The sequence below is a fragment of the Ascidiella aspersa genome, chromosome 3 (assembly GCF_963924565.1).
Source record: "Ascidiella aspersa chromosome 3, kaAscAspe10.2, whole genome shotgun sequence".
Classification (NCBI taxonomy): Eukaryota; Metazoa; Chordata; class Ascidiacea; order Phlebobranchia; family Ascidiidae; genus Ascidiella; species Ascidiella aspersa.
In genome coordinates, this window is record NC_139449.1 from 22,425,987 (window position 1) to 22,453,182 (window position 27,196).

Below are 27,196 nucleotides of genomic sequence, written 5' to 3' on the forward strand. Positions count from 1 at the left end.
AGTAAAGTTTTTTTTAAATATATATTTTTTGTAATATCGGAATAATTGCGTAACGTTCTACTTGTTTGACAATAAGCATTTTAGTATAGTGTAGTGATCAAAAAAAATTTAAAGAGAGGCGATTATAATAAATTTTTATAATAAAGGTGGTAAGAATGTAACTGAAATTTTATTTCGAAACCGTTACCCGATATCTTGTACAAAAATATATACAATCCAATCCAATACGAAATAACGAGTTTTATAAAAAATATTGATACTTACATATCCTCAAAACTTTTTAATAATTCAGAAAGTTTTATAGAATAATATTTAATGGTCAATACGCTTCTATTCATACAACTTACAAGACAATATAGCAAAATAAAAATCGTTTTTGAAGTACACAAAATTGCATTGATAAGCTATTGCTGCCAGGCATAATATCAAATTTGTACAGCTCTTCTGGCAAATGTAATTTTTATTCCGACGTTTCGACGTCCTATACAGAACGTCGGAAACGGAAATAAAAATTACATTTGCCAGAAGAGCTGTACAAATTTGATTGCATTGATAAATTGAATTGTGTCTGCACCAAAAACCTAAGTTACGTTTTATACGATTTCAACAACGTACACAAACTTTGCGTTGATTTAATAAACAGACCTATACCAGAAAACTGATATACGGTTTAAAGGAGTAACAAAAATATACGGTTCAAAGAACATAACACGCATCGCTATGTTTTAGGTCAAGAGTAACTTAATATGACTTAAATTTATTCTTCCACAACCTTTAAAGGACAAATGTAGCATAGGCAGCATAAGACTAATATTGCATTTACACACATATTGCATTGATAAATTAAACTGGCTGCGCCATAAAATTAAGACACATTATACCGGCGTGAAATTATTAAAACGCACATTTCGATGGCTAAAATTTATCGTGTTTCCAAATGAAACTTCAAAGGCTCAAGCGGGCGAAGAATCAGGTCTCCGATCATTTTTAAGTCCTCTTCTTCTGTATCACATCGGACGCGATAGGCTCGTAACAGTTGAGACAGAATTACTTTCTCTTCCATCAGCGCAAACTTCTGGCCGATGCAGTTTCTTGGACCAGCCGAAAAGGGAATGTAGGCGTATGGGTGGCGACCGACGCTGTTCTCTTTGGTGAAGCGATCCGGGTCGAACCGCGTTGGATTTTCCCAAACCATCGGATTTCGGTGAATATTGTAAACTTGAACCATTACCTCCGTGTTCTTTGGAATCGTGTAACCTTCCATCACGCAATCCTCAGTTGTCACTCTCGCCATCAGCGGAACCGAAGGGTAAAGGCGAAGAGCTTCCTTGATGACTTGTTCTAAGTACTTAAGTTTTTTCAGGTCTTCCATATCGGGTTGGCGGTCACCAGGCAGCACCTCGTCAATTTCTTCATGAACGCGCCTTTGTATTTCTGGGTGTCTTCCGAGCAGGTATAGGGACCACGTCATAGCGGCAGCTGTCGTGTCGTGACCTTCAAACATGAAAGTATCAACCTCCTCTTGGATGTCAGAGGGCGAGAGCGAATCTCCATCTTCGGTTTTGGCGTGAATCAAGACGTCCAGGAATGCCATACGCCTTGAGACATTAGCTTTATCTTTATTGGTCATTCTTTCTTTAATAACGTTGGCCGTGAAACTTTTTAGGACGTCGAGATGATGTTCATGTTCTTTACCTAGCTTTAGTTTCTTAAAAGCGAAGTCCCACCAGTAATAAGGTGTCTTCTGGCGAAGCTGTATGATTTCCGACATTCTAAACAATAACCATGTTAATTTCAAATATAAAATAAACCGTAAGTTATAGATACATAAAATGAGGGGGCAGATTCAAGCCACTTTGTTGCAGCAAAATTTTAGAAAACAATGCTTAGTGGTAATTCGTACTTTAACATAAATTTTAACCATCCACAGAATCATGCACGTAATAGGATGTATAATACATGATATGAAGTTTTACCTGTAAATTGATTTTACGTATTCTGATTCCTCGTTTCCCTGTGCGTCCACATTTTGTCCCATGGCGGTCTGGCAGATGGTGTCAAGGGCACATAGGGTCACGGCTTTGCCAAGGTCTACGTTGGCACTTGACGCTCGCTTAATTTGCAGCCGTTTAATCATGCGCAAAGTCTGCTCGTTCATCACTGACAGAAAGTCTTGAAGAATGTTGAAGTGGAAAGTCGGGGTGATCAGTCGTCGACGTTGCTGCCACTTCTCGCCTCCGGCAGTTAAGAGTCCAGTCCCCAGCCAAGGGTGCAGAAATGTGTACAAAAAAGACTTCTGAATATGCCTTGACCCGTGAAGAATAACTTCGGCCGCATCGGGGTGTACAACACATACTACCGGTACAGAACTGATCCAACCCACCCAGAACTTGAGGCTTGAATCCGTAATGAAACTCAACGATTCGGAGGCCATAAAGCGAAAAAACTCAGCGGTATCCCTCGGCAGCAAATACGCGTGTCCGATCAGCGGATAAGCAATCCTGGGAATTGTGGGAAGGCGCCGAATCTGTATCCGGTAGTAAATTGTTTTCGAGATTCTTTTCCAAAACTTAATGACGATGAGAGAAAGAATGGTTAAAAACGCAATTGTGGCGGCAAATGTCTCCATGGCTGCAGCTAAAGAAACAACCAAGAGTGTAAGTTAACAATGGTACATGAAGCAGTATTTAATTCAATTTAACAGTACATTTTGGCATTATTACTGATTGTTTGACTAACTTTGATTACTTCCTAAAATAATGCTGCATTACATAACGTTAACAACATGACTTTGTGCTATTCCACATATTCCGTGTTATCATAAATTGCAATAGTCCCAACTTGTAGTTTTGACACCGCGGTAATGATTAACAGAATGCATATCAATGCATTAAGTGTCACGTAACCTTGCCACCAATAACAGAAGGAACGTCCTAACGTACGAAAACTGCGGTGCATAGCTTATTTTTTCTTTAAAACGTTATAGTCGTTATACTGTTCTTCAAACTGCAATCACCATTGTATTGACACCTTTTTAACGCGGTAACGGAAAAAGGGCAGCTACTACAAACACTACTACTCTGCTAGCCTAGCCTAGCCTAGCCTAGCCTAGCCTGCTTTTGTTTACTTGCCAAGATGCAAACGTCAGTTATATTCGAATTTAAGGTGATATCTAATGAATATTGCAGATACAACACTGAACATGTAGGGTGCATTTTATGATAGCTTTTGTCTTAAGCAATGTTTTCATTGTCTGTATGTTACAGCCACAAGCCAAGGTTTTAAATCTGTTGCAAACTTCCAAACCAAATATTAGCACAACGCCATGTCTGGGCTGTCTGGCTGATCATAAGCCAAAGCGTGAAGTACTGAAGCGTAACGAAATGAAAAAGTCGCTGCAGATTACGACCAGATAGGTTTACCTGACTGCTGTTGGCACTGGCTTTAGCATTCCGTTTATTAAAATTATATTTGGTGACCGATTAGCTACTTGCTTTATGTTGAAATGGTGTCTGCTTTAGTCGGTTTGTTTTAAGCTACATGGGTTTAAATACGCTAATGTTGTTTTGCTAGGTTAAGTAAAATTTCAGCGAAGGTCTAAATTTCTGTGGCATTCCTAAGAAAAGGCAGTTTAACAACTTAAACTCACTTAGTGTGCCAATAGTGATATTCGTTTTGCCCACGTTTCAAAATGTTTTAGATTAAGCTTTTAATTTTTTTTCATGTTAAACTGAAGAGCTGTTTTTTATGCCAGATACTAATCTATTGTAAAGCAGAATATAATCAGCTTGTTATAAAATATTTTCAACAATTTACAAATTTTACTCGGGCAAGTTATTTATTTCCCTTGTAATAAGCAAAATGGTTTAGATCAAACACTTCTGTTTTAAACTGTTTAATTATTATGCTACACTTTTCTCACAGTCTGTTTCGAATCCCATGCCCTCAGCAAGTTAGGTCTACATAATGGGTTCTCAACCGGTGGGCCATGGCCCACTGGTTGGCCACAGAGCATTTTGAGGTGGGCCACAGAGCATTTGGAAAATTGTAAAGTTGGTGAAAATTTTAGTTTTCTTCGTTTAATTCTTTAGTTCGTTTTACACTACACTCTCAAGTTTCGCTTTGACAGTTGCGTTATGTGTAGGTCAGGGGTCGGCAACCTCGTGTGCAGTGTGCCAGATTATGAATAATGTCAAAATGTTAACAACTCGCGTGCCCAACATTTGTTTGGTTTCGCACTGGCAATCAGGGCTGCGGAGTTGGTTAAAAACAATCCGTGTCCGACTCTGGCCGAATAAGAGATTTCATCGCGTCCCGAGTCAGACTCTGTATTCACCAATTTACGTAACTAAAATAAGGTGGATATTCCGCAATCCACTCATAGGGTCATGGAAAATATGCCACGAGCATATGCTATTCCACCTTAACAATTTACAGTTTGCTGCCTAAATCAGTTTAGAAATTTGGTACTGCGCATGTCTTACTCGAGTCCGTTCGACTCAGCAGTCCTGCTGTGATCTGACATCTAATTTACATATCTTTTTTGAAATATACTTCGATGCTTTTTAAGCCGATAGCCCGATACCTAGAAGTGTTAACTATCAGTTTCGCTTTTTGTTGGTTTCTCAGTCGCCAAAAACATACGTGCTTACTTTTAATGTAGAACAGTGATTCTCAACCATTTTTGCTTACGGACCGGTAAAATATTAAAACTATTTTTGCAGACCGATGAACCTTCAAAAATTAAAATCAACCCAAAATGTAATTACCGGTATCACAAAAGTATACAACATAAAATCAAATAACGAAAACTTCAATGTAATGAGAAATTTGCCGCTGTCTTATTGATATCACACGTGTTATACGTGGTTCTATTGAAGTTTTTTACATACAACTGGTCTTAAAATTTAAGACTTCAACAAGTTGTAGCTTACTTTTAAACAGTTGGGCACAAGACTTGCAGCATTGTGACGTACTATAAAATCCAAAGTAGACCATTAACTCTATGTTACGTCACAATCCTTCAAATTACGGAACTATACACATTATATAAGTTCTAAATTTGTTGGACAAGCCTTCAACATCTTGCTTTGTGCAATTGAGATATAAATTTGTACTAAATTTGGCGGACCGGCGGGAAAGTTGGCGCGAACCGGCGGTTGAGAACCACTGATGTAGAATGCCCTACTTTAAAGTAGTAAACGTTACGCCAAATTTGGGGCATTGTAACGTAATACGAACGGTTATTGGTAAACGACAAGTATAACGCCCACAACAAATAATATTAAGTACAACACAGTTAAGACTCTTAATTGTGACACGAACTGGCAGTGTGTGCAACCATATAGTTAGCGCTAGTGTTGGTGATGTAATAGTAATGTTAATGATGTGGTAGTGATGTAATGCTTGCACTTTCTTAAGGTGATATGACGTGCGCGTTAAATCATTTGGCGTGCCATGCAAAATGATCTTGCATGCAACAAGTGGCACGCGTGCCAGGGGTTGCCGACCCCTGGTGTAGGTTATTATAAAATATTCTTCTTTTTTGATATATTTCTTCTTTTTTTGATATTAAGTTATTCTTTATTTCTAACACATTTCAGTTATGTAACCAATTTAAGAAGAACTTTAGGAAGTGACCCACGAACAATTTTTAAAACAAAAATGGGCCACGACCAGTGTTTTTTTAAGGTGTTTTGTGGGACCGAAACGGAAATTTTGGACAACTTTTTGGTATTTAAATGAAACACTTGCGGTCTCTTAAAACTACTTAGCGGTCACCCAAACCAAACCTTAAAAAAAACCTGATTACATGTCTGGTCAATGCTGTTATTTTTCTTACTTAAGCGTACCCGATCCGTCAGAAATTAGTGCAGTTCTAAGCAAAAAGGTCTACGGCAATTAGGGCTTCCAAAGGAACAAAAGTCCGACTTTCACACTTTGAGGTCTTGGACAATGCACTAATTTGACTTATGTGCATAAGAAGACTAAGTTTAATAATACTTGACCCACCCAAACGCTAACCAGCACTCTAACCCAAATGTGCGTTGATTTAATAATTACATAGACGCTTTAGGTCCTAATACCTGAATTCGTGACGTAACAATCCGAGAAACTATCTTTATGTTTAAGCTTTTTTCCCAGCGTTTAAATAATTAATAAATTAACGCACATTATTTGCGTTAGGATTCGGGTTAGCGGTGGGTCAATTGTAATTAATTCTATATCACACTTTTTGTTATCTTTTGTGAATTTTCAGCGAATATTTTCAATTTATCTACGCCGGGTGTTTACCTAAAGGTCCAAATTAGTGCATTGCCACGACTTCAAGATCTAAAAGTCGGACTTTTCTGCCCTTGGATGTCGTAATTGTAGTAGACCTTTTTGCTTATAAATGCACTAATTTCTAACGGATGGGGTGTTTAGCGACAACGTTTATCTGCAACCCGAAGAGCATCATTTATCTCAACCCAATAAAACATTTTAATTTGGCACAAAACTAAACTTTAACATCACATTACAGTATGCTTTCTGTGTTTACTATAGGAATAACAGTAGCGTGAAAATGTCTTCTGTTGCTATTCTTGTGGCAATAGCTTTTGTTTCTACCCTTATGATAACGTACTGGAATTCTTTAAAGTCAATCATAAAGTATAGGCATGTTGTGAGGCGACTTCCAACTATTCCAAACTGGGCCTTTCCGATAATTGGCCATACCTACCTTTTGGCCGGAGACCCGTCTCAATTCTTTAGTTGTGTTTGTGGATTGGCTGACCGAGTGATTAAGGAATGCAAGGCGAAAATTTCAATGCTTTGGCTCGGTCCAATTCCAATGGTCTTCGTTGTCCACCCAGAAGCCGCCGAAGTGATACTTCGTAGCTCCAAGCACATGGAAAAGTCATATCTGTACACCTTTCTTCATCCCTGGCTTGGCACCGGCCTTCTTACATCCGGCGGCGAAAAATGGTTTCAGAGGAGGCGCCTAATCACGCCATCCTTCCATTTTGAGATTCTGAAGGATTTCCTTGAAGTGATGAACGAGCAAAGTCAGACCATGCTGAAATCCGTGGAAGGAAAGCTAACGTCGGGCAATAAAGTAGATCTCGGGAAGACAGTCACCCTGTGCGCTCTCGACATTATCTGCGATACAGCTATGGGAAAGACGGTCAACGCTCAGGAGAATGACGACTCAGAATACGTGAAATCACTTTACAGGTCTGTGAAAGCCATTATGTATTAAATACAAATTTCAATTAGGAATTATCTACTGGTACAAATAAAAGGTTTTAATATAGGCACTTTGATACCTTATTCAATCAAAGTAATATATTATATTAGGAAAACTATTTTTCCGCGCAAGAAACCAAAACAAATTGTACCGTACTGAGAAAAAATGAGACTCAAATATTTATGTTTTTAGCTGTACATATTTAACACAAATCTCAAAACCATTTTAGGCAATCTACTTAAAGGGTAGTCCTACTTATCTTCTTTTATTAACAAACAATGAGAATGTAGGGATTCATTACAAATTAAACTTATTGTACAAGTAAGCTAAACAATATGTACATTGCTCACTTTGAATATTAAAAATAATTTGAAAAATAATCATGGTCAAAGCGGGCAGTAAAAATTGAAAAATGTCTCTTCGTTGAAAAATGTCTCTTTGTATAGAAAATGAGCCCGGGTCGCTAAATTTGCTTATCGGGCCGGACAAAGTTAAATTGCTTATCGGGCCGGACAAAGGTCCGATACTTGTTATTGTGGCAAGTTACGACACAACTCGAACTTTGGAGCCCTGTTCAGAATCACTATTTGCTAAATAAGTTAAATATTTGCTTTTTAGCAAAAATGTTAAATAAGTGCTGGATTTGCGTGTTTAGCGTTTGCTTGTTTTATAGGGTCGTACATGAATGTACTCACGTACACATTTTACCATTAAAATAAGTGTCCATTTTTCAATAAAATATTTGCTTTAAGTTTAATAAAATAGTTTAGTTTATTTTACGATAGAAAAGCAACTAAAATGTGAAAGAGCATTTCCATGTTTTTATACTAGGATTGCTGAAATAGTGCAGCTTCGACAAAAGACGCCTCCGCTCTGGCCAGATTTCATATTTAAACGGTTGGGAACAGGAAAAGAACACAATCACCACCTTCATGTCCTTCACAGCTTCAGCAAATCCGTCATAAACCAAAGAATCAAAGACAAAAACGAAACAAATATTAAACGGCGTATGGCATTCCTGGACGTTTTGATTCACGCCAAAACCGAAGATGGAGATTCGCTCTCGCCCTCTGACATCCAAGAGGAGGTCGATACTTTCATGTTTGAAGGTCACGACACGACAGCTGCCGCTATGACGTGGTGCCTATATCTACTCGGAAGACACCCAGAAATACAAAAGCGCGTTCATGAGGAAATTGACGAGATTCTTCCTGGTGACCGCCAACCCGATATGGAAGACCTGAAAAAACTTAAGTACTTATCACAAGTTATCAAGGAAGCTCTTCGCCTTTATCCTTCAGTCCCATTTTACGGAAGGGTCACGACAGAAGATTGCGTGATGGATGGTCATGTTGTACCCAAAGGATCTCAGGTCGTCGTTTTCACTTATAGCATTCATAGAAATCCGATGGTTTGGGAAAATCCAACGCGGTTCGACCCGGATCGCTTCACGAAAGAGAACAGCGTCGGTCGCCACCCATACGCCTATATTCCCTTTTCGGCTGGTCCAAGAAACTGCATCGGTCAGAAGTTTGCACAGATGGAAGAAAAGGTCATATTGCTTCAACTTCTTCGGCGTTACACTGTCACATCGCATGACGTGGAGGAAACAATAAGCAAAGATGGGGATCTTATACTTCGCCCTACTAAGCCTATTAACTTCACTATTGCAAAAAGGAGCCGCAATTAAATGTTGCATAAGGGACTTATTGCTTTGCGTTGCAATTGTAAAAAAAACAATTGTAAATATATTAATTTTGTTTGTTTTGTTGTTTCAATAAAATAGATTTGTATGTTGGATCCAACTTTTTCCGCGATATGTTTATGATTATAGTTTCTTCAATTATGTTCCAACATTTCATTTTCGTGTGGCATTTTTTTAATGCAATAAATGTTCAATTTTGGAAGCAATTTTAATAAAAATGTCTACTTCCGTTATTAGGAGCCTACACTGGATGCCTTCGCAATTGCTCACTAAAATTGGTCGACCGAATCAGGATTGTATTGCAGGCAAGGCCAGGCTAGAAAATAACTAGCCTGATGTGAGGTTCGAACTCACAACCGGCCATACCGGGATAGTCGCACTATTCTATACCAGCTAAGCGATATACAGCCTGATAGAGGAGCACGTTGAGAAACAATCATAACACAATTGCATGCTGCATTCTATTCGCACATACAACCTCAATTAAAGAGAGAGTTAATAAAAAATAAATTTTATTGTTCTCAACTTAACAGATGTTTGACGTGCTTTGCCGTTGTGTTATAAGTCCTTCAGCGGTTTTAATAGTTACCAATTTTCAGTTTCAAGCTAGATTTTACTTATGTTGTTTGTGGGGAAGCATTGTAGGTTAACCGATTTTACACACACGATGCCTCTGACGAAGATATTATGCTTTATTTTTTATAATCATGGGCTATAACACGAGGCTAGCAGTTTAACATGTGACCCCGTAATAAACAATGATGTAGAGCCCAAAGCATATACCCGACCGATTTCATACACAATAAATAACATTACTGTCGGTTACATTTTAAATTACTGTATATGGCCGTATTTGTCCTAATTCTAAATAGATTGACCACGCTTTTGCGAGCATGTGCCTGTGGATATGTTAGACGTCACCATTCTTATCGCCTTTTACTTGCGCCTGTGCTTTTACATGCATTTTAATTGTTTTCATTTATACTTTGACCTGATGAAGCACGGTTGTGCGAAAGCTTGTCGAGAATCAAATACAATTTGTCTTTATACAGTGCCACCTGATTTCTCTATTTTAAATTACACGTTCCTGTATTTTACACTTACAAGGAAATGGTAGGCCTACACGATAATATGCGATGGCGATCAACAATTAATCAACTTTGATGGCAGCAAAAGGCTCAAGATTTGCAAAACAACTTTTACTGTTTCTAACTTTAAAACTTTTATGTTTAAGAACTTCCTGATGTTTGTTACCGCGCAAAATTTAGGTATGGAGTTCGCAAAACTTTTCCGTTTAATGCGGCGGTTTTAATAGTAACCAATTTTAATTTTACGTACTTAATTTTTGGACGCAATATGGTACCGGGATTACCTGTAAAACCTCTTGACGAAAAGGTTCAAACTGTTTCAAACATTTATAAGGCAATAACCTGCGTGAAGTACGGTAGGCTACATTGCCTGGGTAAAAATGAAATTTCATGTGGCAAAGTTTATACTTTTATGTTTAATAGCTTTTTACAATATGGTGGTTATTGTAGCAGGTATAATTAACTTTTAACCAGTTAGAATAACTGGTAAATATTCTATTCACTCTGTGCAACGTCGGGTATATCGTCTAGTATTATTTAATACGCTTTATTAGGGCGAAAACATGCCAGTTGGGCTAAAAAAAACATCAAAAGACTCAAAAACTTACACAAAATTATAAAGTGATTTTTGTCACTTATTTGGCTTACTTTGCTCGAATAAATGTGATTTGGGTATTTTTTTAAACTTTTGATAAAGCCATGATGGGTCACTAAAAAGGAATGTCTGATAATATCATATCGGAGGCGATACCGGATGCCAAGTGGTATTGGTAGTATCGATACTCCTGTGGTATAGTTCAGTGGTGTCGGTGCCAATCCGATACCAATTTATTATGTGAATTTTATCCATAATTTACGATCCAAGACTACGCTACAGACCCTTTTCAAAAAATAAATTTTTCAGGCATTCGCCGATCACGCATTAATGCTTCTGACAGGAACTGAATTAAACAAATGAATCGAACCTTAGAATTTTTGCAAAACAACTTTAAAATGGTGATTTATTATAAGTCACATCACTATGTTGTTGTGTAGTAATGTTGATTGTACGTAAAATAGCTTTAGTACATGCAGTGACAGCAAACTGACTTAAAAATAACTAAAAATATTTAGTGGACAAGCCAAGCGTAGCCAAACAAAAACAGGATGCACATCTAATAATCATATAAGTTTTTCTACTTTTGTTATTTCGTCAACCAAACGCTAACCCGCACCCTAACCCAAACAATATGCGTTGTGGTATGCGACATTTAAAGAAAGTTTTTTTTATCAATTTTCACATATATAATAAAAGAGCGCCCATTTTCGTCCTGGGGTTTATGTTGCTACAACATTTGGGTTGGGTAGGTCAAGTAATATGATTATTATATAATTCTATCATATTTATGCCTTTTCATGGAATTTTTAAACATTATTGACCAATACATTAATTTTGGAGCCACTATTCCTGGGGTAATACTAATTTACGGAATGATGAATGGTCGGAACGCTCACTAATTTACGGAATGGTCGGAATGGAATGAATAGGGCTGAAACTAATTTGATGAATGGTCGGAACGGAATGAACTGTCGGAACTATCGGAATGGAATGAATGATGCTGAAGGAGCAGAATGAAATGAACGAAGCTGTAGGAACAGAATGAACTGTCCGAATAGAACGAACTGTTGGAATGGAATGAAGGACGCTGTAGGAGCAGAATAACCTGTCGGAATGAAATGAACGAAGCTGTAGGAACAGAATGAACTGTCCGAATATAAAACGCAGCTGTTAGGGTTAGGGTTACAGTTCATTCCTAACCCTCACCCTAAAAGCTTCGTTCATTTCATTCCGACAGTTCATTCCTAACCCTAACCCTAACAGCTTCGTTCATCTCATTCCAACAGTTCATTCTGTTCTTACAGCTTCGTTTATTTCATTCCGACAGTTCATTCTGTTCCTACAGCTTCGTTTATTTCATTCAGACTGTTCATTCTGTTCCTACAGCTTCGTTCATTTCATTCCGACAGTTCATTCTGTTCCTACAGCTTCGTTCATTTCATTCCGACAGTTCATTCTGTTCCTACAGCTTCGTTCATTTCATTCCGACAGTTCATTCCGTTCCGACAGTTCATTCTGTTCCTACAGCTTCGTTCATTTCATTCCTACAGTTCATCATATTCCTACAGCTTCGTTTATTCCATTCCGACAATTCCGACCATTCCGTAAATTAGTGAGCGTTCCGACCATTCATCATTCTGTAAATTAGTGTTACCCCTATTCCTGTAAAATTCAGTATAGTGATACAAATGAAACTAAAATCTTCCATAAACCTTTTTATAATTGGCCTGTAGCCCCACAAGGATCATTTACAAGGGCTGCTAGGCCAGTCTGGAAAGTATGGCAGATTTTGACAAGATCTTGTTGGCAAACGGCCTGCATTTTATGATTTTCCGATGCACTCTGTATGGCATACATTGCACTGTAAACCACCAATACAAACTAAGTATAGTTTACTAATACAAACTAAGTATAGTCAACCCAGTTTACTAAATTAGACCCAGAGGGACGACCATAGATATAGCTAAAAGATCTTTCAAGCCTAGTGTTCATTCTGTTAAATCTTAGATGGCATCCTTTTCGTCATACTTACAACATAACAATTTTTTGATAACATCTTAGTTGGTTACACTATGCACGGATCTGTAATGTAGCTTAATAATAAATTTCAAAGCCAAAAAGGTCGAGTAGATGATACAAGTTCGTATCGAAACGTCTTAATCAAGATGCTGTCGATCTACTCGACCTTTTTGGCTTTGAAATTTATGTTAGTTGGTCATATAAAACCATATGAAGCTTATATTTTTTAAGTGTTATCTCCTTTAAATTTATTTCCTTGTGTCTTTTTAATATAGTTTTATCGCATATAAGTCAATTGCATGTTTTAATTTGTTTAAAAAAAAATATCTTTCAAAAGCAACTCCGACAAATAAATACTTTTGTTTAGTTTACAAAGCATATGTAAACTCTAATGCACTTTCTAGGCTTAAGGTCTAACTTTTGTTTCAAAGCGATTTCTTGCCAATTGTTTGATTGCATGTGTGTAAAAGCATGGATGGGATTTTCATTTTCCCTCCATCAACAATTCGTACAAGTAGAGATGATACCGACTGCATTGGAAAGGGAACCTTTGGTGAAGTTCGTCATGTTTATCACAAAAAACTAGGAGAAGCAGCGGTAAAGATCTTTCGCATCACTGGAACCTTGGATCGACAACAAAACATCATTCGAACGTAAGTTTAGTTGCATGGAATGTTTTTAGTGCTTTACATTTGTCAGTGCTGCGTAAAAAGGCTGTAAACCTCCAAATCAGTCTTCTAACTGGGGATAAGTCATTTTTGGTAGGAATTCTGAACAAATTATTCTTCAAGTGTTGCGTAATATGGTATTGCATAAAGCAAACTGCAAATATTGTTTATGTAATGTCATCTCTTAAAAACGAAACAAAAATCTTAGATTTTTTTAGTTTTGATCAACTCAAAGGAACTAAACCTTGTTTTAAAATTGGCTGATTAAAAATTAGTCTCCATTTTCTCACTGTAACAGAATTGCTTCTGCTTGTGGTATGAAATTTATTTAATACCTTCAGGGAAAGGCATGTACGTCAAATAGAACAAGTGCGCAATAAACAAACAAATTATATATCCACTGTTTTAAACCACATAATTATAATGTTTAAACTTTTTTAAGCAGGCACAAATAATCATACTATTGCCTCAAAATATATACATTTATATATGTATTTTTTTGGTTTTCAGCCTAATTATAGTTGTGTTTGATTTATGTAATCTCCTTATTTTTCCAACACATTCAAACAGGGCAAAAAAAGAGGCTGACATACTGGTGTACATCAACCATGAATATGTGGTGAGATGCCATGGAGTCGTTCAGTGGTCCAACTATTTTGCTATAATCATGGACTACATCAACGGTGGAACACTTCATGACTTGCTGCATGATCAATCAGTTGTACGCTTTCCCTTGGCATTGAGATTCAGGATGATGCACGAGTTGAGCGATGCGATGCGTTATCTGCACAACTCTGGAAACGACGAACGAGTGGTGCATAGCGATCTGAAGTCCAGCAACATCTTTGTCACCTCTGACCTTCATATCAGAGTCGGTGACTTTGGAGCTGCATCGCTGGCCACCAAGACTTCTGATCGCAGCAGCCAAGCACCACGGGCAACAAGTTCTGCATACACCATCGTATATGCTGCCCCAGAGTTTCTGACTGCCATCTATGGACTGAGGACAACTTCTATGGATATTTACAGGTTTTTTTAGTTTAGTTTTTCAATATGTTATTTTTATCATTGTGTTAGGAGGGTCATGGACAGAGCACACAATCAGCCAGTCACTTTAGCAAAGAACAATTTGTTATGAGTAAGCTACAAAAAGCTCATTAGTTAATTTCAGTGATAATATACCACATGTACCTCCTTTTTGTAAGTGCTAATATTATTTTTTGTTCGCTCTGTTACACTCACTGTCCCAGGCAGCAATGTTTTTTTAATATATTTTGGTCAAGCGTAAGCATTTTACGTCACTTTTGTACCCTTACGCATTTAGAGTCATTGCAAACTCCGCACCTGGTATCACATGTTTAGCTGCTCATCCAGTAATACTTAAAAGACACTTAATGACTAGGCGAATTGTTTGGCCAGCTAGAAATGTGTCGCCACAGCAGCAGGCCTTTACCCTAACTTACCACTCTCATATGTACAATTAGCCGCAACCTAATCAGCAAAACCAAAATACTAAAACTATTTTTTATTGAAAAAAATTACATAAATTCAACTCAGAACTACCCGCTGTAAACAACAGAATTGAATATGAATCCAATTCAAGTTTAAATTAAGGATTTAATATTCTACATGGAACATCCCTAGATGTATGTTATTATTGAACATTATTGGTACTTTGCAATCAAGGATCGCCAAGAACATTTTACATTACAGATTTGTGCATTGTGTACCCAATTATTGGTACTCATCATCTATGTGAAAACATTAATTATTATTTCAAAATAATCTTTTCGATTTTCTTGTGCTATTTCTATATAGCCTTCCATGATTTATTTAGGTGAAAGGTGGCCTCTGATATGTTTGTTAAAGGTGACCATCACATGAAGCTAACTTCAGTCACACTATCCAAGTCAAGGGCAAGTCGCAAATGAAAAAAACTGTGCCTTTTATCCACAGCCTTGGAATGGTGTTGTATGAGATCGTCACACGGCTTATGCCATTTTGCGAAATAATGAGGGATGCTCCTTCTCAATCCGAGCGAGCTCGTGCCCTCACAGATGCAATCGGCAATGGACAGCGACCCGACCCTGCTAATCTAGATGCTGTACGGGAAGAGGCATTAAGAACAAGTGATGTGTGTCTTCGCCATCTCGTCTCAACCATTCCTCTCATCATAAGATGCTGGAGCGCAACACCCAGCGAAAGACCAAAGATTGAATATAGTAAGAATGTTTTTCAGCACATAAATTTACTTCCAAGTGTTGGCATTGTTAAGTTTTGCACTTATTTTACAAATACTCTAGCAAACAATGGATTAAGAAGTTAATGTAAAGTAACTTTAACGACTGAATACTCAGACAACTTTTATCATGATATGTATCAAAACTATAGTTTATTTGTAACTGCCGAGTATGCATCCTTTTCCTTGCTACTATAAATTATATTATATCACAAAACGAAGCTTGTTTTTTTATTTTTTTTGCAGTTACGGCTAACTAACACAGCTTTTGATTGTTTAATAAACTTATATAATACATCTCCAACAGTTGAAAATCACTTCAGCGAAATCAGGAAAACGTTTAACCTTGTGGCCATTTTGAAAGAAGTTACAATGGTTGTCAACCAACGTTCCCTGCATCAACAACCGCCAAGTGATGACAACATCAGAGTTGGAATTGGTGAAATCAACTTGTAGATTTACTATATGGAACAGTTGTGCGTTCTATTAAAGTCTAGGCTTTTTTATATTTTTATTGTGCTCTCGGCCTAAGAACTTCAATAGATATTCCTTGATGAATTAAATGTGTGTAAATGCTAAGTTTTATTTTTCTGTGACGTATTTTGCCTTCACCATGTAAGTTACTGGTGCAAAATTTTAGATGATGTAATCTTAATCTGTGGTTCTTAAACTTTTGTGTAATGAACTTCAAAAAACTATTTTTTCAGTTGTAAATATATGTCGCGCTTCGCGCTATCAAAACAGCTTTACAATGACCTTATATTTGACATTGGACTAAACCTTCGTTTTCTTGAGTGATCAAAGATAGCATCTTATATTTGATTTCATGTTTGTAAGACAGATGCATAAATTTCCACGTATGTTGTTCATATTGAGATGACTTGTAAAGCATCTTGGCACTGCTCTTTTTTAAATGCAATTTCTACGTTTTATTACTTTTGTGACTGTTGTATTTTCGTATTGGTAATCATGCTATGTCTGAACTATATCTATAAACATGCTTTTTTCTGTATTTCCAGTATCAATTATTATTACGTTATTCTATAAACCTTTTTTTTCACTCCCATTTTGCCGGATTTCTACTAATGCCTTGATGATGGATAAATGCTTTTCGAAAAGCTTTTTAATTCAATCTATATGTGTGTTAAAAAAAATGAATTGAAAATTATTGGGAGTTACATTGTTTTGTTCATCTGTGCCCAACTATATATGTCGAGGGCTTTAAAACGCGATTTCTTTTGCATAGCTGGCCAATGTTGCATGCACAATCTTTAGCCCGCTGTGTAATCGTTCATGACTAACTAAGCACATTAAATATACAAACATCTAATTTAAATAAATATTTTTAGCTATTTTTTTAAATAGCTCTAAGAGGGGCTGCTCTGGAATTCCTGATTTGTAGCATAACAAGTTTAAGACACGACTGTAAAAAAATACCTAAAACAAGCAACAAACAGAAATCTGCTCTACCCAGCCTTGTGACAGAGTATGTAACTAAAAAATGAGTTTAAATCCATTCAGCTAAATTGTTTCGAGGGCAGGAGCGGATCCAGCAGTTTTCTTTGGAGGGTATAAAATTTCAGAAATAGCGCCATAAACAAGTAATCCATACCTGCTGTTCGCGAGTTAACTCGTGTTATGCAACTTAAATAGAGTATACAGAATGCGTTTATAGTTTACACTCAGTTTCGACCTGCTCACGTCGGACTCCGGTAGTGTTACGTGGACTTAATCAATTCCCGAGTTCAACTCCAGCAAAATAAACCGACTCTGGCTCCGCAGCCCTGGTTGACAACACGTTTAGGTTCTCGCTTTAATTATTGCAACAGGATCATCAAAGTCATACGCATTTAAGAAAAAACAAATAAAGGGGTTAGTGCTGATTACGCTACAACCAGACATGTTCGGTTTGATGGCTTAAACGCGACAATTTTAAGATGTTAAAGTGGTAATAAAACTCCTGTGGTTCGGTTTTCAGTTTATATAACACGTATAGGACGGCGATAATTTAATTCGCCGTGGACTGCTAACATCTAGTTTAAAAGTATTTTATATAGAACCCAGCCATTCCTAAATAAATATTTTTAACCAGGCTGTCACAGGCTATAGGCCTATTCAAAATTTGCAATGTTTAAACAGACTGGTGCTGCGAATATAATGTGCCTACTTGTCTGCCGGTTGGTTCTTCTGTAGTCAGTCAGTCTTCTGCATGTTGCAAAAGGAAAAACGGATGAAGCTCAAGTGAGCAAAAAAAGGAATTACTTGTAGCCAGACACACAGAGGAAGGGGACACACAAACGAAAAAATCGATCAGGATTTTCTATTTTAAAAACCGTTATCATTCCCTCTTGCACAGAGAGCAATTAACGCCATTTCGTCTGGCGCGTTTCTCTTGGGAAAAAAATTCGTAGTTGTACATACCAGTGAGTTTAAGGCGTGATGTATTAAAACTGGTTAATATTGGACTAAATAACCAGGACAACGCTGGGTATATCTTGTAACTCATAAGTGTCGCATAAATCTAAGCGTTGGGCGTTGAGAGGTTATGTAAGGAGGCCACCACTCATATGATGTTGAGAACTATTGCTTATAGGCCTAATATAGGCATTCGGGACTTTTGGTTCATAAATTAAAAAATCATTTTTGTGAAACACAAATTTATTTTATTTATAAGATTATGGTTTGCGAATCACCAGCAGCACTTCTTCTTTCTCTTAGCAGCATTCAGTTCAAGTTCTATTGATTCGCCGACTATATCCGCCGGACTGTTTGTACCTTCAACTTTTGCATTCACCTGAAGCATCCTTAAATAATAAAAAATGATGTAGATTTTTTAATTTGCAAACCGCTATGCTAACAGGTTCGTTGAATCTAACTTTTCGAAATTGCATGTCGAATATTAAAATGTAAATTCGTGAAAAATATGTTGATGAACATACACAATATTGACTAAAACACAAATTTAGTGTTCACAAATATCACTACGTTTTTCGTATTTGGGCATTTGGTATGGCTCAGACAAACAACATATCATTTAAAGGGGGCATCTAGTTAAAGATATACTAATCCAGGCGGAGTTACCAGGGTTGCTCATTCTCACTAACACAAATAACTGCATTATTCGTAAGGGTACTCCGATCAACTTATTCTACTAAGCTCTTTCGACGTTGCAAGTAATTTTACGTTTAGGCAAACTGCAGTCCAATGCTAAGCGGATCCAGGGAAATTTACTTATACCTGCATAAACACTCGAAGGCTTCGGCAACGTTTTCGCCCGTTTTCGCGCTGACTAACGTAAAGGCTGCGCCGCACTCTTCCGCCATCAAGCAGCCGTCGTTGTAGGTGACTTCTGCCTTACAATCCATTTTGTTACCAAGCAACATAATCTTGGTATTATTCCACGCAGGCTCCTAAAAATTTCTTCGTTAACTTTGGTCCGCTATTAGCAGTGCACAAAAGTTAAACAAAAGTATGATAGATCAATGGAACAACTGTACGTGCTGCTGTCTCTCGAGTTTCCATTTTTGTAAGATTTAACTTCCTGTATGTCGTTGATAAAAAGTTTCGCAAGTCGCACTTGAATGAATTATTTTTATGTTAAACTTAAGACAAGTACATAGAATAAGTCAATTTTATTAATATTAAAGATGCATCGCTGACAGTGGTTTAATTGTTGTCTACAATGCAGCTGTCAATACAACGAAATGTGGCGTAGAAAACCTGTAACTTAAATGAGCTTTAATATTTAATGTGTTGTAAATTTACTAATACGGAGTATCAGTTAATTGTGAAGGCACGGTAACTTAAGTGCTGTAAATTGAAATTATACTTTGATTTCACGGGAATTTTCTGCGGTGAAAGAAACTTAATTTGTGACGTTCTGACAAAGCTTAAAACATCGCCTAACAAGTTCGGTTTGAACCACAGCCCACGTATCTGACTAATTAAAAATATTCAGTTTTAAGAACGCGTGTCAAACTAACAAAACAGAGAACCTACCGTTGAGCTCTGAATCCAATGGCGAACATTCTTCATGCTTTTCTCGTTTGTGACGTCATATACCAGCATTATACCATCGGCGTTGCGAAAGAAGGACTTGGGGATGCTGCGAAACCTCTCTTGGCCCGCTGTGTCCCATATTTGGAGCGCGGCGACGCCATCCGGAGTAGTGATATTCTTCAGTTGATAAGTGATGTCTGCAAGGAAGGGTTCAATCGTATACTTATCTCAAATAGCAATATTGTATTGACTGACTTAAATACACTCTTGCTGTGTCTAAACTCTAAATCAGTGGCGTGCAACCTTTCATACTGCCGGGCCAAATATGTGTATTCGGATTAGACCACGGGCCACTTGCATATCTCGTCGTCTACCTGGTAGTGCAGTGGTCGGCAAACTTTTTGTTGCGGCCCAAAGTAGTCTTTTCAGAGCTACTTAAAGGCCCACTACGTAAAACCACTAGGAAAACAGTGGCGGATTCAGGGGTATCTTTGGTTTTAAGGTTAAATATTCTACGGCGCTTAATGGGAAAAACACTGCCATGCTATAATATAAAACATTATATAAAAAAGAGAATCTACGCGCGAAGCGCGAAAAAATTGCGTTTACATAGAGTTAAAGTTTGGCACAAACACAAGACCACATTTGGCACGTGGGTCTTTCCAAGCTGAGCCAATTTAAAACATTATATGCCACACCAATTGTTAAAATAAAGTGCAATGAATGTACGGCTATCATGCGGCCAACAACTACGGTACATGATAACACCAAGCTATTCAAAAATAACTCGCCGTCCACAGTTGGCCTACCACTGTGTGAGTGACTACCACAAAAAAAAATTGCTCACACACGTACGTTGAACCGAACAATGCCACCCTAAAAGCGACTAATTTTCTCAGCTGTGGAAACTTATTTAGATCGAGATGTTCTCACATGAACATTGAAATTAAATATAAAACAATTACATTTCAAATGAGCGAAAACGATCAAACGGACATTTTTAATAGGTTTCTTTACATGGTAGCTATTCGAAAGCATTTCAAGAACAAAAAAATTGTAGCGCTCAGTGCAATTCACTTTCACACAAAGTTGTACACTTTCAGCAACAGCATCCAAAACACATTTTGTAGTTTTATTTGTTAGCAGGTCACATTCTATTCTAATTTCCAACTAAAAATTTACATGCTATATAAGGCGACCTAATCTAAGGAACAGTCAGGAAGTTTAAATATCTTAACAGTTACCTGAATATTTAGTGGTGCGGGCCAAAAACCAAAGCACACCGCGGGCCACATATTTTGGTTCCGCGGGTCGCATTTGGCCCGCGGGCCGCAGGTTGCACGCCCCTGCTCTAAATGACTGAATTCTTTCGAAAAAATACTTAACTTGACTATGCCATTTAAGCAAATGATCACTATTTTTATTAGATATTTTTATTTTAAGAGGAATTCTCATTTCGTTAACTTGAAAAAATATTCTGCTAGATATATAGTTTTTAGTAATTTTGCCGTTTTAAAAATGATTTGAGTGCAAATGACTCGACACAAAATTTGCAATGGCAATGGCTGGGAATGGGACTAGAACTGGAACCGAACTTTGACCAATTTTAGAATGACTGGTTTACAACAATGATAAATTGGGACTTCAGCCGAAATAACCGAAATTAGAATAACATCAATGTGCGTCGGAATAAAGCAAAGTTGTGATAAGACCAAAATAGGATAAAACCTTACCTTGTAAACAACGCTTAAATCTGAATCAGACCTAAACCCGTCGAAATATGACCTAAATGACCAGGATAAGGCCAACTTATGTCTTAACCCCAAATACTCCTATAATAATTTAAAGCTTAACCCATTTTTTTACTCCACCCGTTACCCGCCCACAAATTCCAACCGGAGAAAATAATCCCCGGTGCCAAATGTGGCGACCCAACGGTTTCGTAGCGTTATTTTGTCCATTTATGACTTTTTCCGATAAATTTAGGACTTATTCCCGGCAGGTTTAGGTGCTATATTCAGACGATTTTCTTGTATTATTCTGTCGTGGGTATTTGGCTTTATCATGTTGTTGGTCTTATAACTATGGTATTATAGATTTTTCTGCTTTAGATATTGTTGCTTTCCTATTGGGTAATTTCCCGGTGTTTGGGGCGGTTTAAAAATTACACCCTTGCCTATTGTTGGTGTTCTTTCGTCGCTAAAGTTGTCCTGGCAATAGCGTTGAATTAGGCTTGTTTTGCCGACGTTCGAGTCGCCGGTCATGATCACTTTAAAGACGCGCGAAGGTGTGTTCGGATCCGGAGTGACGTCACATTCGTACTCTGAGTTGATTGTGCTCAGTCGTGCCTGCGAATTCAACCTCATTAAAACGCATAATAGCGCTGAGCAACTAAATGTTATCCTTTCAATACGTAGAAAAAAGCAACCAACGGCCATCTGACCCTCGCAATTAAATAATACTCCAGTATTTTTATATTTATATGCAGAGTATCTGGCAGCGAATACTATATATATATATCAGGGCTACTCAACTGGCGGACCGTGGTTCGAAAGCGGACCTTTTCATTGTTGAATCTGGATCTCAGTGATTCACAAACTGTGTGCCTCGAGAGATTGTTAAGTGTGCCGCGAATTTTTTTGTAATTTCGGAAAATAGATTATTTGTATTACCAATAGGCATACACGCAAGTACGGTATGTTAGACTTAAATACGCACTACCCATTACAAATTAATCATTTTGAGTCATTAACATTTAGTTTGTCTGTGGGCGATTGTAAAATGACTCTATTGTTGTTCTGTTAAAAGTGTGCCGCGAAATATTTAAGATATTTTAGTATGCCGCGAGCCAAAAAAGTTTGGGAACCACTGGTCTAAGTATTTACTTAGCAATGCGATTTGATGAATTTTTTTTTTGGCGAATAATTGCTGCTGCTGTTTATTTAAAACCCCTTTCTTGTAGGTCCATTACAGAATTCTCGTTTAAAGCTAAAGACATGTGTAAATTATACAGTATTACATTTTGTATGACTGTTTATTTCATGAAAGTTATAACGAACCTAAGCAAAATTTAAACTTTTGTAACTGGACCTTTGCTAAAATTAGTTGAGTAGTCTTGCTATATAGAGTTAAACAAATACCAGTTAAGTTGGTATTACTGTCCCATACTTTGGTCATTCACGAGTGCGTGGCCCAGCGCGTTATATTTACTCAGGCAGCTTAAATAATATATCGTTTCTACATACCCGAAAACCTTCACATTATAAGGTAACATTAAGATAATGTTAAGACATGTTGCAAGCGTTCTAAACTATTAGGCTATTAATAAAACAGTTTTATGTTTCAAAAATTATTTACGCCTTTGGGCTTGTTCAAAAGAGGGCTATTCGTTTGGAGATTTTTCTGGAATTTACGCATTTCAATAGACTACGGTACTAATATATGGGGCTATTGGCAACACATTAAATATAAAGTGTCCCTATAAATATTATACATAAAACCTAAGCCTAAATAAAAGTTCGTTTTCAAATGCATATATAGTTTTGTATGCTTTGGGTGTTTAGGTCTGTGACGCAAAATAGCATTAATAGATTAGATCTCTTCGGATTGGTAAACCGACAGTTGGTGTCATGTTGTAAGCATCACATGTTAAAAAAGCTGACTTACAAGGGGCGGAGTGACGTTTCCTTTCTTGTTCTCCAAAAGGCTGGCCCTACATTGCAAAACAGTAAAGTTGGCGGATAGAAAGCACAACAAAACACATATTGGAATCTTATAACAAGTTTCACTGGTCCAAAAGAAAAAGATTATTTTATCGTTGAAACGTGGGAAAAAAACTAAGCTGACAAAACATCGAAAACAATAATTTTTTGTGTTAAGAACGTTTCTATACATAAATTAATTAATGAATAGGCTACTACAAGAGTATTTCCGCTCCTTTTGAATATTAATATCGAAAGTTTACAGAAATTGTCAGTACAGTTTCTTTGTTGTTGCTCCATCAAGTTAAGTGAAACGTGATGAAGTTATTATAGATGTTTTATTAATTCCAAGAAAAATCAAATGTTCACGCCAGTCCTTATGGGCCGCATTTTGTTTGAGGAATAAGTTTCTTTTGTTTTGTTTCACTGTAACAAATACATCAAGTAAACTTACCAAACGAAACTTAACGACGTTAAACGCAGCATAGTGTTAATGGTATTCGGTATCTTTACGATATTACTCCAACCGTGGGCATAAGGCATACCTTCCTTTGTTTTAAAATGAAATTCATTATAGAATGCGTGCGTATAGGTATATGGGACAAAAAGGGTAGAAAGTATTAGTCCTGGCGAGACAGGTTTATTGCCTATACGACCTTCAACACTTGATATGGACACAGTGCGTAATCGCTCACTTACAACCACAAATGTAAAATTTGTTCCACTTCGAAGCGCAACCTACTGTATATCGCACACCTGTGAGCCTCTCGAAGCGTGTCAAGCGGATCGATTTCGAGCGTCGCCTGTTCCTCATGCTCGGTGGAAGCTTGGAATGTGTCGCCTTCTCGTTGGAGGAATTCGTTCTCGCTCTGTTCGTGGAGTCTCATACAGAGTTCCTGTGAACGCTGGAGGTTGTCCAGCGACACAGAGAGCTGGATGTGAAGCCGCTTGTTCTCCTAAAACCCAGAAACCGTTCCGATCTTTTTTTAAACCGTTCCGAATTACCGATCCGTATACTTAAAGAGTTAATATAGTTCCCGAAGCAAGCGTTTCACCGAATTGAAAAAAATGAAAAACAAAGGGACATTAAACAGAAGCTGGGGATGTATATGTATGAATAACTTGGCGATACACTTTGCAGGTTGTTTAACGAAACTTTAGAAAATAAAGTAATCTTAGGTGACAGTAAATAACGGAATCCCGCCTCTGGCCCTCTTCTTTTATGGGAATCAGCTCACCTGCTGCAACTTGCTATTTTCCGTCTCCAAAACAGCTTCCCTGCAACTGAGCTCCTCCACGACCCTATTTAGATTCCGAATGCTCTCGCTGCTCCTTCTCTCGTGCAAATTAACGTCCGCTAGCTGTCGCTCTAAGCCGCGTTTCCGGTCTGCCACGTCATCGAGCTCGCGCTGTTTCGCTTCGATGTGGCGACGAAGCTCGTAGCGATATTTCTCCTCGTACTGTAGTACATAGAAAGACTGAAATCGATGGGAGTTAAAATTGCAACTCTCGAACTAAGATCGATTACCGCCACTGTATCACCGAAGAAAATATGAGACACTTCTCGTGGGCCCAATCGATAGGAACTAATTTTATAAGCAAATGGGTCTGGTAATGAGCGAAAGGTGTTGCATAATTAAATTTGACCATTATATCGTAGAACAACATTGTTTTGTAAAGCATCGTTTATACAGTACCTTATATATGTTGCCAACAAAAAGTAGACCAAACTATGTCTTAACGCGCCTCATTAACGTTTACCACGTTTTTGTCCAATTAAGGAAATCTATTAAGCCCAAAGCCGCCAAGCATACTATGTCGTCTCAAGCACGACATGTGGATTCATAAACCTTATACAGTGCCATTTTTTGTTAAACGAACTTTTCTGTACCAATGTGTCACGTACCTTTTCAACTTAATTTTTTTGTCAAATTAACCAAATAAATTATTTTTTTTTTCGCTTCGGCGTGATTAGACCGTATTCAACTGGAATTTATGCACTAGTTTGCCTGAAAACAACAAATGTTTTTAAGATTATTTGTTTCACGACGCCATGAAATGACGTAACTTTGTGAAGCAGTCCCTAAAAAAATTTCCCAAACAAAATTCCTTGATCCACCCCTGGTTTAAAACAAATCATCAAAAACAACACCTCTTCTTTCATCCGATGACGCTCCTCTTCAAGAATTTCTTCGACATCGATAAATATCTGTTGAACTTCCCGCTCACTTTGTTCTTTGCTGTTAGATAAAACAAAACTTAAATCTGTACGCGCTACGCAAAAATATACAAGATTCTTGACAGAAATACTTAAAATTTTAACATTTAGAAATGCAGTTTATAAATTTAAAAAAATTAAACAAAGAAATATGAAAAGAAATAAAAAATTGACAGAATAGAGTATTTTCAGTTGCTGTTCTTATGGTTGGTGGAGTAAGTATGGGTGAATTTCTGAACCTCTTTAGGGCGATGTTCTTGTCGCCTTGTATTCTATCGATCTCCCCGACGGCGTTACCAAGAAATATTTCAAAGGTATCAAGCAGTTCCGGCTCTTCACTTCGCAAGTGAATCCAAAGTTCTTGCAGGTTGTCGTGTCTGAGTGGTAAAAATTTCGTCAAAATCGGCGTATCTATTTCGACAATCAGCGGGCAACTCCATGTTTGTTAGGCTTCTCATACTCATTTGGGCTGATTAAAGTTTGGTGAGCAGCAGAAGCTTTTAGAAAGGTATACGATAATGTTTCTAAGCTCGAAAAGGGTAGCATTGATGGTTTTGCACGACACGTGCCACGGTAAATAATTATTATTTCCATCGATGCTACCCTTTTCCAGCTAAGAAACCTTAGAAGACTTTTAGACTGTATACGATAATCTTTACGTTTTCGATCAAGTACGAAATCAGCCAAGTAGCATGAATAATTTAAAATAAGTTTTGTTTGTTGTAAAGCGCGTTCTGAGTTGCTGTAGGTGTGTCTATTGTCCGAAGGATATAACAGCTAAATATAGCTGGAAGTAATTCCTACCGCTTTAGTAACGATCCAGCTTTGATAGAATTTAGAAATTGTATCCAGTCATTGTGCTCGCTGTCATAACCGTAGCCTTCATAAAACTTTTCATCATCACACGAGTACATTATAGAATGTCCTATAAACAAAAGCAACGTGTTCCGATTGTTATCCCCAAAACATAGGTTAAGATAGATTCTTTATGTGGTGCCTACACCAGGGCTGCGGAGTCGAAGTCGGAGTCGGGACTCGAATAAGACTATACCCGTCCGACGTGAGCATTACCAAGTTTCGAAACTGAGAAAGACGCAAACTGTTAATTGCAAAGGTGGAATAGCATATGGTGGACTATTTTCAACACTATATTGTGGGCGAATGAATTTATATGTCACCAAGACGAGTGGTTTGCCGAATATATACCTTGTTTTCTTACGTAAACGGGTTTAAACACTTTGTAGAATTAGAGATGGATAAGGGACTCGAAATTAGCCTACATATGTGGACGAAGTCGGATCGGGTTATGTTTAAACGACTCCGCAGCCTAGGCCGACAGTACTAAAAGTTTTTTTTTAACAGTTCGTATTTATTTATATGGAATTATATTTTGTACCCTAACGGTTTCTCTTTTTCAATTTTTCTCTTGAAATAACTTATCTGCAAATAACTGAAAAAATAGACTACTACTTTAAGCACGTCATTTAACACTACCCTAAAATATGTGCCCACTTTACAAAGTGTCAATACAACTACGCATACCTCAAATATATATAAACAAGTTTAACAACGGCAGGATGCCATTCCAGTTTACCAAAGGACAGCCTCAAGTCAACTAATTTGTAAGACCTGCATTTAACTCGTCACCATAACATGAACTCGACAGGGTTTCCTCTAAACGCGAAGCCTACATATCAGCTCGAAATTATTGATTTTTCTTCGTTTGGCATGAC

General features: G+C 37.5%; 4 protein-coding genes across 4 annotated transcripts; 2 read left to right on the forward strand and 2 right to left on the reverse strand.

The window, feature by feature from the left end:
* Positions 1-572: 572 nt before the first annotated feature.
* On the reverse strand, positions 573-2,729 carry LOC146160878 (cytochrome P450 4V2-like). Its single transcript, XM_083385753.1, has 2 exons — positions 1,977-2,729; positions 573-1,772 (listed from the first exon to the last, which is right to left on the reverse strand). The coding sequence occupies exons 1-2, from the start codon at positions 2,627-2,629 to the stop codon at positions 923-925; spliced, it is 1,503 nt and encodes a 500-aa protein (XP_083241879.1). The 5' UTR covers positions 2,630-2,729; the 3' UTR covers positions 573-922.
* A 3,680-nt stretch (positions 2,730-6,409) lies between these two features.
* Positions 6,410-9,625, forward strand: LOC146160879 (cytochrome P450 4V2-like). The gene is made up of 2 exons (XM_083385752.1): positions 6,410-7,215; positions 8,060-9,625. Exons 1-2 carry the CDS (start codon positions 6,566-6,568, stop codon positions 8,916-8,918), a joined length of 1,509 nt encoding a protein of 502 aa, XP_083241878.1. The 5' UTR covers positions 6,410-6,565; the 3' UTR covers positions 8,919-9,625.
* Positions 9,626-13,022: 3,397 nt separating this feature from the next.
* Positions 13,023-16,918, forward strand: LOC146160880 (receptor-interacting serine/threonine-protein kinase 1-like). The gene is made up of 4 exons (XM_083384742.1): positions 13,023-13,291; positions 13,877-14,335; positions 15,263-15,528; positions 15,853-16,918. Exons 1-4 carry the CDS (start codon positions 13,110-13,112, stop codon positions 15,999-16,001), a joined length of 1,056 nt encoding a protein of 351 aa, XP_083240868.1. The 5' UTR covers positions 13,023-13,109; the 3' UTR covers positions 16,002-16,918.
* A 1,316-nt stretch (positions 16,919-18,234) lies between these two features.
* Positions 18,235-27,052, reverse strand: LOC146160881 (uncharacterized). Its single transcript, XM_083385727.1, has 11 exons — positions 27,006-27,052; positions 26,268-26,388; positions 25,703-25,840; positions 25,398-25,485; positions 24,484-24,705; positions 24,002-24,201; positions 23,211-23,256; positions 21,721-21,892; positions 19,545-19,741; positions 18,783-18,952; positions 18,235-18,349 (listed from the first exon to the last, which is right to left on the reverse strand). Exons 2-11 carry the CDS (start codon positions 26,375-26,377, stop codon positions 18,235-18,237), a joined length of 1,458 nt encoding a protein of 485 aa, XP_083241853.1. The 5' UTR covers positions 26,378-26,388; positions 27,006-27,052.
* Between the last annotated feature and the right edge of the window lie 144 nt (positions 27,053-27,196).

What these genes read in the sequence shown, in the direction of transcription:
- LOC146160878 (XM_083385753.1), bottom strand. Translation starts at nt 2,629, where the DNA reads ATGGAGACATTTGCCGCCACAATTGCGTTTTTAACCATTCTTTCTCTC. An exon ending in TACGTAAAATCAATTTACAG is followed by an intron (nt 1,773 to 1,976) that starts GTAAAACTTCAT and finishes GTTATTGTTTAG; the next exon opens with AATGTCGGAAATCATACAGC.
- LOC146160879 (XM_083385752.1), top strand. Translation starts at nt 6,566, where the DNA reads ATGTCTTCTGTTGCTATTCTTGTGGCAATAGCTTTTGTTTCTACCCTT. An exon ending in TACGTGAAATCACTTTACAG is followed by an intron (nt 7,216 to 8,059) that starts GTCTGTGAAAGC and finishes TTTTTATACTAG; the next exon opens with GATTGCTGAAATAGTGCAGC.
- LOC146160880 (XM_083384742.1), top strand. Translation starts at nt 13,110, where the DNA reads ATGGATGGGATTTTCATTTTCCCTCCATCAACAATTCGTACAAGTAGA. An exon ending in ACTTCTATGGATATTTACAG is followed by an intron (nt 14,336 to 15,262) that starts GTTTTTTTAGTT and finishes TTTTATCCACAG; the next exon opens with CCTTGGAATGGTGTTGTATG. An exon ending in AAGACCAAAGATTGAATATA is followed by an intron (nt 15,529 to 15,852) that starts GTAAGAATGTTT and finishes CATCTCCAACAG; the next exon opens with TTGAAAATCACTTCAGCGAA.
- LOC146160881 (XM_083385727.1), bottom strand. Translation starts at nt 26,377, where the DNA reads ATGTACTCGTGTGATGATGAAAAGTTTTATGAAGGCTACGGTTATGAC. An exon ending in GCTGGATCGTTACTAAAGCG is followed by an intron (nt 25,841 to 26,267) that starts GTAGGAATTACT and finishes TTTACCACTCAG; the next exon opens with ACACGACAACCTGCAAGAAC. An exon ending in CGAAAGAACACCAACAATAG is followed by an intron (nt 19,742 to 21,720) that starts GCAAGGGTGTAA and finishes CCTTCCTTGCAG; the next exon opens with ACATCACTTATCAACTGAAG.